Source organism: Myodes glareolus, chromosome 4 (genome assembly GCF_982192425.1).
Source record: "Myodes glareolus chromosome 4, mMyoGla1.1, whole genome shotgun sequence".
Classification (NCBI taxonomy): Eukaryota; Metazoa; Chordata; class Mammalia; order Rodentia; family Cricetidae; genus Myodes; species Myodes glareolus.
The window spans coordinates 115,450,912-115,464,899 of NC_142029.1; the positions used below are offsets into that span (position 1 = coordinate 115,450,912).

The 13,988-nt window shown below is 37.7% G+C and overlaps 1 protein-coding gene across 1 annotated transcript in view; it reads left to right on the forward strand.

Annotated features, from left to right (window-relative positions):
- The window catches only part of Cntn5 (contactin 5), a 1,188,481-nt gene that overhangs the window by 1,028,327 nt on the left and 146,166 nt on the right, over positions 1 to 13,988 (forward strand). The window contains exons 14-15 of the mRNA XM_087905876.1: positions 10,970 to 11,097; positions 13,711 to 13,886. Coding sequence (XP_087762002.1) covers positions 10,970 to 11,097; positions 13,711 to 13,886 — 304 coding nt within the window. The remainder of the gene's footprint in view (positions 1 to 10,969; positions 11,098 to 13,710; positions 13,887 to 13,988) is intronic.

A 13,988-nucleotide genomic window follows, 5' to 3' on the forward strand; every position in this document is an offset into this window, starting at 1 on the left:
CTCCTTTACTCCAGTTACATCTAAATCCAAGAGCTGGTGACAGCACAGCCCACTTGAGTGTGTCATGCACTTAGCTTTTAAAACTTTAACTCATCAAGTTAAAGAGTATGAATTGCTTTTGTTTCCTTCAGCTGTAAGAAACGCATGTCTTGTCTTGTTACCCTTCAGTCTCTGCTCTGTTAGCTTCATGTTCTGTGGGAGCTGTCAGATTGTGTGTGATTTTATGCAAACCTTTCTTTGGAAATTTTCTTCAGGTCAGCAAAGAATGGTACACAGTATAAATTTTAGAATCCAGCTTTAAAAATCTACCCAGTTATTTTAGTCACACTGCTATGGATTTCCTTCTTCTTTCACATCAAATGAATGAAATTACATGGCTTGAAGTTCTTGTAAAAAAAAAAAATGAAATAAGTTAATGTAGGGGTTGGTGATATAGCTCAGTGGTAGGGTGGCGGCCTTGCATGTGCAAGGTCCTGTGATCTTCAGCATAACCAAGTATGTTAATGTAGAAAGGCACAGTCTAAACCTTTTATCAAGCAAAAACTTAATAAATGTTATCAGAGAACACCTTCTACTACTATGTTCTTTAAAGGTATTATATGTGTTATGGTACTCAATTTTTTCATCTATAAAATTAGGTGGTTCAAGCACAGCCTAGCATTTTCTTCAAGTTGCATTATTGAGTACCTGATACTGACAAACACTAAACTAAATCGCTTTTATTGAGTTGTTGATGAAGACAAGGAAAGCAGGCTACAAATTCAACAGGAAGAGCAGGTAGTCAAACAAACAACAAATCAAAGAGTCTTTCTGCCACTGCAGTCAGGTCTCTGCTACTTGAAGAATGTCCCGAAAAGACTTACGTAATGGATACTAACAAAGCAGAACTTTTTCATCAGAAAGGTAGTCTGAAGATATTTGACTCATATTGGGACTGTAAGTGTTAGAGGAAATGAAACATGGAGGAAGATCCATGTGATGCTTTACACAGTAAAAGTGATCAGACTGAGTTATGATCAAAGAACCATCTTAACATATCATCGGTGATTCACTCTATCAACACTTGTTGTCAGAGCCTTCTCATTCATTTCTCAGCCTCCCAGACTCAAAACAACAGCACAAGAACTGTATTAATTAAATCACTGCTTGGCCTATAAGTTTATGCATATTTTTAGCTAGCTCTTACATCTTAAATTAACCCACTTCTATTCATCTGTGTATCGCCACATGACTGTGACTTACCAGCAAGGTTCCAGCTCGTCTCTCTGCTCTGGGCGCTACATGGCATTTCTCTATTCTGCCTACTCTCTCTGTATATCTCTTTCAGCCTGGCTTTACTCTGTTAAGCCATTGGTCAAAAGTAGCTTATTTTTTAACCAATGACAATAAAACATTCACAGCATATATCACTTCCCACATCACCTCCCCTATTCTGTATAAATAAAAAGGAAAGTCTTAACACTAGCATAGCAAGATTACATATAACAAACAAGAATGAAGCAAAAATTATATTTCTTCCAATATTTATATTTACTTTACTTTTATCATAACTAAGGAAAATTATAACTATCTATTTTTGAACTCAATCAAGACAACAGGAAGATATATATTACCTAAGTAAATAGGAAATGCTTTGTAAACAACTTCCAAAACACTAGAATTGACAGAGACATCTTGCTGTCTGGACAGTCACCCAAAGTTCTTCTGTAACATCGCAGGCACCCATCTTCAGCCTACTGGATCATAGTATCCAGCAGACTATTCCATAAAGCAGGAAATTTCAAAGACAGTTCCACCTATATTGGCAGTTTGTCAGTCACTTTCTTCTGTATCCTGCAGAATGTCTGGAAGACTCTTTCATGAAGCAGGAACCCCAAAGAACTGTCTCATCTTTAGGCAAGTTCAGCAGTCATTTCTCTGGGGTTCTGCTTTCCAGTTCATACAACATAATATGAAGCAGACAAGAGCAGTTTCTTTCCCAAACGGCTAGCAAACTCCATAATGAACCTCTTTGATGCCTAACTTCCTGTTGAAGTAACTGGTACTGCCAGAAGCAAATGTGTCTCATTGTCATGAAGAGTCCTGAACTCCTTGTTGTTGCTGTTCTTTGAGACAGGGTTTCTCTGTAGTTTTGGATCCTGTCCTAGAACTAGCTCTTGTAGACCAGGCTGGCCTTGAGCTCACAGAGAACCATCTTCCTCTTCTCCAAAGGGCTGGGTTTAAAGGCATGTACCACCACTTCCCAGTTACTAAGTTCTTAAAATATTTTAAATGCCATATCCTGTAGTTTTTCAAAGGTTTGAAGAATAACCATCCATCTGAAATATATTTCTATACATGTATAAAATCTAACTAACATGACTACAAGCTTGACTATTATAGATGACTATCTATTAACATATATTTCTTTATTATACATTACATTTTTAAATGAGCTCCATAAACATGATACTTTAATAAAGAGCAGAAATATGCATATAACAAAATTGTTCTTAAATTTGTACCAATGAATCAAGATCCATACCAATGCAAAGCATTCATATCTATAACATATCTCCCTTTAAATGTAAAAACGTTATAAATAATATTTGGGAATTTGGGCATAGTTCTCTCCAAACTGCTTCCTGCTGTTTGTTGGGTGAAGTAATTTTTGGTGGTGTTCACAGTGACCTTATGGGGATCTTGTTCAATAAACCACATCAGTCTGGAATGTATCCACCAGTTCTCAGTCTCTGTAGAAACAAAACAAGAACCTCTTTTCCAAAGCTACATATCTTTAGACCCAAATTTGGAAATCAAGATATCTTTAAAGTATATGTGTTGATTTAGCTTAGCAGCCCATAAAATGAAATGTCTCTCTGTAGTCAGCACCTTCACAATCAAAAAATTCAAAGAAAACACAATAATATACATATTCCAGCTCTCTGTGTATATTTCATCTCTACATGTCATATTTTTCTTACTCCATTACTTTTTCTACAAGTTTGCTGTATCTTTAAATACCTTACTTTTTAAAAAAATTACTTCTTTTTATGACTCTCTATACTTTTTCTTCTCTCTCCCAAACCTTTGTATATTTTTAAGACCCATTTAGAGTTTGTTTTTATCTGAATTTGTCTTTATTGTGTATCTATCATCTTTTTCTAACCAGAACTGCTTCTTAAAAGCTTCTTAAACTGTTAAATGGTGTTGTTAGGACTAAGGTTTCTTTGCCTTTTGACTCTACCTAGTCAAACATGGTGGAGATCTGTTTACTACCTCTGAGACTGCTGGGTGCAAGCCGTGTTGACCACCTCAAATCTGATAACCATTTGGGCCATACCACCACCAAGTAAATTGCAGTATGCTGCCCACACGCTCCATTCAATTGCTCAGTCTTCTGAAAGAGCCAGAGTTTGTGCTGGCAGCATGGACCAGGAAGCTGCCATTTTGAAGCTGTGCAGAGGGTTTTTTTTCTTTTTCTTTTATCTTTTACTACCACTTAATCAAGAGAACCTCTCTTAAAGGAGCTGTAGTTAGCAAACAGAGCCAATCGGAAAAAAAATACACAGCTAAAATTTGTTTTTAGTGCCTAGAATTCCTTTTTAAGCTCTCTCAACTTTTGTGTGAATTTAGCAAGCATATGTAGGCCCACCAATCTATTGTTGGAGGATGCTTGTTCATTTCAAGTTACCCAAACCATTAAATAATCACACAGAAACTGCAATTAAATCACTACTTGGGCTATTATCTTATGCATATTTCTACTTGGCTTTTATATCTTAAGTTAACCCATTTCTATTAATCTGTGTATCTCCACATGGCTGTGGCTCATCTGTCTGCTCCAGCAACCACATGGCATCTCTCTGACTCTGCCTACTCTCTTCCTATATCTCAGCATTTTTCCTGAGGGAACAAAAAGTAAGCAACAGATCTTAGAAATTAATATTTAACCAAAATTACTCTTTTAGTCATATCATATTAAAAACAGTTAAAATTCACTGAATATCTTATGAGTTGTGATGTTCGTTTCTTTTAACTTATACTCCAAGAAAAAAATACCATGCTGGCTAGTTTGAAATGTATGGAATGGTACTACATAGAGTTCTTGGGACAGAGTGGAAGGCAAGGATCTTACCCAACTGATGTGGGATTTCCCTCTGTATTCTGTGACTACCATTGGTTAATAAAGAAACTTCTTTGAACCTTTATCAGGGCAGAACTTAGCTATGTGGGAAAAACTATACTCAATGCTGGGAGAAAGAAGAGTAGAGTCAGAGAGTCAGGGAGAAACCATGTAGCCACACCAGAGATAGACACCAGAACTTTAGCCAGTAAGCCACAGCCATGTGGCAATACACAGACTAATGGAGATGGGTTTAATTAAGATATAAGTGTTATCCAATAGGAAGCTAGATGTAATGGGCCAAGCAGTGTTTTAAATAATATAGTTTCTGTGTGAATATTTTGGGTTCAGCCATCAGGCGACCAAGAAACATACAAGTGGCCTTCTAAAACCTAACCATGAAATCTGTGGACAATAATAATGACCAGCATGGAAAGATATGACCATGTGTGCAACAGTTGCAGGAACTACTATAATAACTAACAGGTTCTAGACCAGAGGAAATTTGCTGCTATTATTCTATCAAATGTCCATTGTATCAGAATGCTCTCTAAATTTGTATTCTTATGCCTATGGTTTAATGCAACTTATACTTCTCATCAGAGAAATTCTTTATGCAGTGAACTGTAGTTTTCATAGAAGTCCATAACTCATCAAACCACAAAGGATAATTATCCATGGACTGCTCAGCTTCAAATGGAACATTTATATCACCCCTGCTCTCAAGGCCCAGGGACCATCCTAGAAGAGCAGGCCAAAACATTTTAATAACCAGAGATAGGAAGAACTGGAATGGAATGGTGTCTTCTGGACTCTAATTTTATTGCATACATTGTGGCATGATTTATTAGTAGAATAAAGTACAATGTATGAAATAATATTAAGAGTCCATTAATATTGAAACTTTTATACTTGCACATTTGTTACTTTTTTGTAAGTTAGGTGTTTCTAGACTGTAAAGCACTCTGAAATCTCAAAAGTGGACAGATAGTCATTGGATATTATAATAATCACTTGACCAAAGAAGACTTCAAGATAGGAAGAAAGTACACAAGAAGACACTGTGCTCTCTGGGTGGGAATTCCAATTCAACCCACAGAATGGCTTTCAACTATCTACTGTGATTCTAAGATTGAAAAACAGAAAGATTGTCTGAACACAAGAAGTATCCTTATATATTGTCTAAACACAAGAAGTATCCTTATATATTGCTTCAAAGAACAGGAAATGAAACATCACTGAAGAGCTTCCAAGTTTCTTCAAAGATGACCTGCTAATTACAATATTTAGCATTTTCTCTTCAGGAAACACAATCCTCCAGAATTATTCAATAACATTCATGATCACTTCATTTGTAAACAGTCCTAAACTGAAAGAAACCTCAACATTGAGACACACATGAATGGTGGATTAAATTATGGTACCTGTGCACACTAGACAAAAACTCAACCATAAAAGGAATTCGTTATTGACTCTTAGAGCAGCATGAATAAATCTCAGCTTGGTTGTACTGAGTAAATGAAACTACACAAAAGTGAATGTTTAGACCTGGTGTGTGACACAAAGTGATTTCTTGTTTAACGTGCTTGAGGCCCTGAGCTGAATTTCCAGTAACATACATTGAGAGGAGCACAGTAAGCCTTCTGGGTGATGCATGTGTTTATTCTCTAACTATAATAGTATTGGCATGACTGTCCATCTACACATAGGAACTCTCCAATGTGTGTCAAACATAAAAGCTCAATGAAACTATTGGGATAGCTGACAGTTCTGTGCTGTTTTGAGGAACCAGGTTGTAGTCACACTACACCAATATCTGTATGATTTTCTGTCTCATCCTCTCCCATCTTGTGTTTTACCATGCCATTTTTACTGCCGTCTCAGAACGGGCCATTTGATTCTTCAAGACTTCATGATCCTTCTGACCTCATGACCTCGGTGATTGTCCCTCCTCTGTTCGCACATACTGCTCTCAAATGAAGAACAATAAGTTACATATATTATCTAACTAATACTTCAAAATAACTAGTTGGGTTTTATTATGGTAGTCTTGTAGTTTAAAAAAATTAAGTAGTTGCTTGAAATCAGACGTGGAAGATATGTATATATGGCAGCAAAGTAAACCCAATGCTTTCTGCCTTGAAAGCTTGTACTAATAATAAATTATGAAAGCTTCTAAGAAATGATATGTTCTCTGCTATAATATGTAATATAATATAATCTGGTGGAGAAGCCCAGAAACTCAAGATACTTCTGGAATGGAAGAGCAGCAGCCAGCTAAAAGCTAGCAAAGAAGTAGCAGCCTTGATCATCATGAATTGTGCTCAAAATAAACATAAACTTGGAAGGCAGTCCTGCAAAGCAGGCGGACAAGATCCTACCCTATCATACCTTGAACATTTAGAACATTTTAAAAAAATGAATCCACCTAGGCCATCCATCCTTCAGCTTCTAAATAAGGAAAGAGGCAATCAAAGGTGTTTTTGCTTTCAAGTTTGTCATCATGTGCTATGGAGCAAAAGGAAACTGTCACAAGTACTTTCTGCTGAACAGCACTAGGAACTATTGATAGCTTTTTCTTCTTTTTGTAGCTGATGGGCTCAAGCACACCATTTTTATTCCTTTGGCTTATAGTTTTTGATCTGTAAAATGAGCTTTGACTAGCCTAGTTCCACATTCTACTCTAAAATCCTTTGTCACAGAAATGCGTTTTATCATCTGTGCGTATGGCGGTGTAGTCAACACCATGCCCTGTCCCTCTTTCTCTCTAGACACTCTTTTCCCTTCAATGTTTTACCAAGTTAGCTGGCCCCTAAAAGCCTCACCAGTAATGGGGTGGGAGGAGACACGGTAGCAGGAGATTGGAGTGATGGAGAGAAATGATTGAGATGGGAAGGGTGGTGGGGAGGACAGCAGAGAAGTTGAGAGAGGGGAACTGTGAACGGGATATATTATATGGAAAAAGTCCATTTTTAATAAAAGAGAAATAGAAAAATGACATCGAAGTGTTAAAAATAAAATAAAAATTTATCAAAAGTAGACAAAGAAAAGAAAAGGAAAGGAAAGGAAGGGGGAGAAATACAAGGAGTCAGGACAGAAAGGGAAACGGGAAGAGCATGACTGAAGGGAAGGAAGAGATTCTTTAAAGGTAAAAGCCTAACCGGTCCCAGGGCTTAGATAGTGGGCATGTCCGAGGCTCTAACTGAACTGTGGACCCTACTGAGAAGCGATGACATCATGAAAATGTGCTGTGATCATTAGACGGATGCATTTCTTATTTAATGGTAGCATTAGTGCAATATTTATGGGGCATGGGGGAAACTCAGAGGCAGTGCATAGGTTTGAGGAAGGAGGTCATTCAGGGTGTGCTCTACAAGGGCAGGCCTTGTCCCTCAGCCATCTTCTCCTCTCTTCTTGATGGATGCCTTGTGGTGAGCAGGTTTTCTACTTCACTTACATCTCCATGATGTTCTGCCTTTCCACAGGCTCAAAGCAATAGAGCCAGTCGGCCATGGAGAAAAGTCTCTGACAGTAAGCCAGCTTAAGCTGTCTTCCTTTCCAATCGATTCTCTCAGCCATTACAGCAGTCATCTGTCATTACAGCAGAACGTGACTGACACAGCCACTCAACAATATGGCAGCATCAATACAAATCCTATTCTTAGACAAGCAGTCTGTTTTGTAAAGTCTACGCTAGCTGAGGATGTGCAAAAGGAGACCCAAGATGGAAATGAAAGTAGCCATGTTGTTTTGGAAGTAAATGTGCACATATCGCTGTTAATAGTATGGCTGCGAGCCAGGGACCTGGATGATGGAAGAGGGCGCTGGATAGCTTAATAAGGTAAGCCCAGTCATTAGTTGTAGGTGAGAACAAAGCCACACATAGAATCTAGAGATCTGAGCTTGTTGAGCTTGGAATCAAGCAATATGCTGCTTTGCAATTCTCAAATCACTTCCAACAAAATTTCTTCTCCCCATTTCTTTACTATCCAATTCCAAGTTCAAGGATGCTTTACACAAAATTAATTCCCGAATCATAACATCCATAAATGGAGCAGTCAAAGTGTAACAAGAGAGGGAGAAGATAATGAGGCTGGAAATATTAATTTAGTCTCCCAATATTTAAGTAATTATGTGTGTGGTAGCCAGACATTGTGATGTAAATCTCATTCATTACCTGCTTTGTCTTTTCCAAGTTAAAAAAAAGTGAAGATTTAAGTTTTAAATCAGGAGATTTTAGTTAAATAGCACTGCTATTCAGTGGGTGAATATCGTAGCATTCAAAATCTCCATCCTCACTGGTAGACTAGTGGTTCAAAGCACAGGTGTGTTCATATATAGTCTCTTAAATGAAAGATCTGTTACTTAATATAATGGTTGATTTTGTATGTCTGCTTGACCTAATCTAGCATCACCTAGGAGAGAAATTTCAGCAAATAGCTGTACAGATCAGGTTAGCTTGTGGGCATGTCTGTGTCTTATTGACTGTGTTAATTTGTGCGGAAAGCCCCCATCCACTGTGAGCAGCTCCTTTGCCTATGCAGGGAACCCTGAACTGTGTAGTACTGAAAACAAGCAGAGTACTGAAAACCATGCTTTCTTCCTCTCTCTACTCTTGGGTGTGGCTGTAACTACTGGCTTCCAGTTGCAACCTCCCTGCTATGATGGACTGTGACCTGGAGAGTAAATAAACATTTCCCCACACCTTGTCTTTTGTAAGGGTAACTTATTGCAACAACAGAAAGGAAACTGGAACATTGTTTATCAGCGAGAATGCATTTATCTTAAATCAAGAGCTGAAATACTACCAGTAGCTAAGATACATTTATTTCTCTAAAAAAAAAAAAAAATGAACTTTGAAGTCAAACATCTCTTCTGTTATATTAAGGTTTTTTTTTAGTGGACAAAATCTAAATATTTTCAAAATATTAACAGTCTGTGAAAATTATAGTAATTTAGAAGAAATTCAACAGGTTATAATTTTGGGGCAAGAAATACAGAGTTTTGTATACAAAAATACAATTTTTGCTTTCATATACATGGTTTGTACTCTATGTGTAATAGGGATACACTGGAATAAGCTCACCATCTCCTGGTCTGAAAATAAACAAGCACTTTCCAAACAATAAATAGAATTTACATTGTTCATCTTGAGGAATTGTTTAACTTTTGTTGTTTGGTTTTGTTTTTTAAGACAGAGTTTCTCTGTGTAGCTCTGGATGTCCTGGAACGTGCTCTGTAGACCAGGTTGGCCTCAAACTCACAGAGATCCACCTGTCTCTACCTCCCTAGTACAGGCACTAAAGGCGTGCACCACCACCCAATTAATGTAATTCTTTAAAAGAGATTTATTTCATTTTGAATTATGTGCATATGTGCAAGTGTGAGTGTGTGAATGAGTGAGTGTTTGAGTGTGTGTGTGAGTGTGTGTGTGGCCGCAGCATGTAGAAGAGCATGTCACCTGCAGCTAGAATTACAGGCACCTGTGAGCTTCCTGAAATAGGTGCTAGGAACTCAACACAGGTCTCTGTGTGGCAATAAGTGCTTTTAACTGCTTAACCATCACCCCAACCACAGACTGCATAGCTTCTACAGGCTTTGTATCTTCCATGAATCTCAAGTAGTAACTGTCTACATGATCTAGAAGACAACCGTCTCCATCCTTAGTCTGTCTTGATACTGAGTTGATCTTCCTTCGTACATCTTTCAAATCAAGACTGAACTTTAGTGAAAACCACGTGATGTTTTTAAACTGGTATCATTAGTCATTATAGACCGTACCTTTTAAGCATTCTAGAATTTTTTATCAATTGTTAAGAAGTTCAAAGCTCAAAATAACTGTCAGCCCTGGGTAATAAACAATGCTGAACATGCAACCTGAAATAAAATGAAGTAATTCAACTAAACCGAATTTAGGCATTGTTATTTAATCTTCACAAGTCAGTATGATATAACCATGATGTAAGCTGTTGTCATGACGTGAGGATGTAATTCTGGGGATTTAGATCAGCATCACCTAAAACACAAACCTTGCTTTAGCATTTCAAATGGTTTGTGTGAATTGCTATACTGGTGAAATAATGAGTTCTAGTTCACAAGCATGGAAGGGAGAAAATGACCGAAGTGCTAATTAAATCTGAAGTGCCTAAATTCCCGGAATGATAAATACATTGGGGAATGTGGTAATTCCAAATGCCAACCTCATTTGCACTGAACTTCTAAAACTTTTAATAATGCTTTAATTTTTCACCTTTATAGAAAACTGAAGACTCACTTTTTTCAAAGGTCATGCAGGAGCCCAATTGTAGACTGGAGCATCACATCCCTGTGCTTCCGAGTCTAGTGTGAGCAGCCTGGTTAGCAGGCCACATCCTGCTCACCCAGCGTGGTGCTGGGGAAGCCACTAATCACCTCTCAGCAGCACACAGTTAATTTGCTGTCTGTACTTGTCTTCTTCCGTGTTTGCATGCTGTTTCTCTTTCTGTTTGATTTTTGAGGTCACTTTTGGGATAAGGTAGAATACCTTAGCTTGGTAATAAAATGTGCCTAAGTGATATTAGAGCATCAGGCAATAATAGCTGAATTTGGGGTCACCTTTCTCCACCACTTTAAAATTAACTGTCAAAAACTATCACAAAAAAAGTAACTTAAAAAGTTTCTTCATCTTTTGGATAAAACAAGATATTAAGTGTATTTATTACATCAAATCTTGAAGAGGAGAAAGCATCTACCACTTCATATTTTCAATAGGGCTCCTTCGTCTTACTTATTATCTATCACCTTAGAGGAGGGTTGGACTCCCTTGGAAGTTCTTCCCATTTATTTTGCGATGAAGCAGGAACAAACCTTTTTAATACTTTTCAGAATAGCTATTCTTCCAGACGGAAGCCTGCGTATCCTAAATGCTTCTAAATCAGATGAAGGAAAGTACATTTGCCAAGGAGAGAACATCTTCGGCTCTGCAGAGATTATAGCTTCACTGTCTGTCAAAGGTAAGATAACAGGTAACATGCCTGATGTTCCACAGTCGTGTCTTCCTAGCCTCGGCATCAGGGGAAGAAAACTAAATGCAATTGCATGTATATGTGTTCGCATTGATTGACGTGAATGTCTTGGTTTAAAAGTTTGTTAAAAACACAGAACTAACACAACCAAATTTTCACTTTCATCACTTAAAGAATTAAAACAAAACAAGGAATGGTGGCTCGCACCTACAACACCAGCATTTGGGCCGACATTGCTTAGCTATAAAAATTTGGTGAAATGGCAAGCAGAGAGATGGTCCAGCAGTTAAGAGCATTTATTGCTCTTGTAGGGGACCCAGGTCCTATTTCCAGCATCAAGTCAGGACACACACACACACACACACACACACACACACACACAGAGAGAGAGAGAGAGAGAGAGAGAGAGAGAGAGAGAGAGAGAGAGAGAAAGGGGGGGGGCAAGAGAATTACTGTAACTTTAAAGCCAGATTGAGCTAAAGTGGAAAAACATGTCACAAAAATATAAATAAATGAACACACAAAAACCAAAAGGAGTTCACTATTTGTAGAAATTTCAGTATCTTCCTTAGAACAAAATTAATAAAAGAATAAAAATGTTTATGAATTTTGTTCACTATAGCAAAATTTAAAAAATGTTAAAAAAATAAAAATTTGCTTTACTACCTGTACTAGGGTAGCCCCATGACAGAGCAATTGCTTCATATGCCTGGTGCCTTGCATTCATTCTCTAACATTTCCCCTCTATCAGAAATAAGTTTAGCAACAACTAAAAATGTGCATTTGTCGTTACTTTACCCAGGGATTGGGGCAGAGTAGGGTAACAATAAGAGACCCCATCCCAGTGAGTGAAGGCATGCACCTAATGTCACCCGTGCCACAGCTGTTCAGAGATATTCACGGCTACAAGTCTTCAGCGCCTTCATTTCTGTGTAAAGTCAATCCTACTGACTATAGGTTTACTAATTTCTTAGGTCTAAATGAACTTTATTTCAGGTCAATGACATTGTTTGAAACGATTTAGCTATTTTTAAAAATGGAAGTGGGGGCTGGAGAGACAGAACAGCAATTAAGAGCTTTTGCTACTCTTGCAAAGTTCCTGGGAGCCATGTTCAGTGACTGCTAACTCCAGCTCTGATGTCCTCTTGTAGTCTCCATGGGCAACTTAACTAACAAGCACACAGAGGGTAAACATCAAAATAGAATCTTTAAAACAGTTTTTAAACTCTTATTTTAGGTAGCAAAATCCCATCAATTAACAAAGTGGTTTTTTAACAACTGAATTATGAAGTAACTGTTTCTTCATTATACATCTATTACACAGAAGTCATACTTGGCCTTCAAAAACAGGGGAAAAGTTTAGGTTTGGACAACTGAGACGAGTTTTGGAGATGGCTAGCGTGACTCACAACTGGTATTATAATTAATGCTAACAGACTGTTCACTGGAGATACAATTTGGTTCACCTTGTTCTACCTTAGAAATAAAACCATTACTCAAATAGTCAAAACTACAATAGGAGAAAAGGCGAACATCAAGGTAAGAACAGAATATAATGTTTTCAAATATTTCTATGCTTATCAAACATTACTGACATTCAACCTAGTGACCCAGTCTTTGTCCTAGTCTCCCTGTATACTAGACTATCTTCTGACCACATGGTGATGAAACCAGAAACTTCTTTATCAATGATAAATATTCTCCCGTAACTGTGAATGAAACAGGAAATAGGGTTGTTCAAAAAATGTTATCCCCACAAACCTTCAACTACTATACACTGCCTGTGCTGTCTGACGAAGCCATAACTTAGACTATCAAACATGGCATAACCTCAAGAGGATTCAGCTTTAGAGAGTCACTCTTGCCTGCAGCCTGCGCTTTTCTCAAAACTGCTCTCAAGGGTGCTAGGTATGAAAAGACGCCTCAGACAGCTAGAAGTATTGTTTTCTTGTGGGAGGATTCACTCACAAGCGATAGAGTTTAGAAGAAAATAAAGTTCTTGCTAAGTCCCATGCCTGTCTTCCTTCCCTGCTTGTACCTAAGACTGTTGGAGGACAGAGCAAACAAAAACCTCTCTACTTTATTCATGACACATCACAGTCATTTAATCTTAATCATTCGGATCATGATCAATGCCATTTTATTGGTTCAACGTTCCTCTGAGTCCATAAAATAATCTTAAAAATTTCAGTTTTGAAATTCAGTTGTTGTCAGTAAGCAGTTAGGATATTCTTGCTGCAGTAAAATCATGACCACTCAGCTCATTAAAGGTTTTATATAGTTAAACCAGCCACAAAGTACCAAAAATTATATTTCATTATTATACAACTAGTTCCTCTTCTATGCATTCTCCCAGTTCATAGTGGGTTTTGTCCAGCAAAAAGCCAGTCGAATACTTCATTGGGAGAATAATTTGGAGGGAGTTCAGATGCCAAATCTATAGTATTTCAGCCTTTGATAATACAGTTGAAGACACAAATCAAAATCTCGTGCATGTATCTGAAGCACCTGTACATGTTCCATGTGTAAGTTTTCTCTACAGTTTGTGATGTGAAGTGTTAGGAGGTGATTATACTAACGCATGTGTTTTTACCCCAATAGAACCGACAAGGATAGAGCTTACTCCTAAGAGAACAGAGTTAACGGTTGGGGAGAGTATTGTCCTCAGCTGCAAAGCCATTCACGACTCCAGTTTGGAAGTCACTTTCTACTGGACACTAAAAGGACAGCCTATTGACTTTGAGAAAGAAGGAGGACATTTTGAAAACATCAGGGCTGTAAGTTTATAGACTTTTTCTTCTTGAGTAGTAATTGCATGTGTTTTGACTCAAATGTAAAAACGTTTTATCTATAAAGTGCCAAAAAGAGCATAGAGAAAA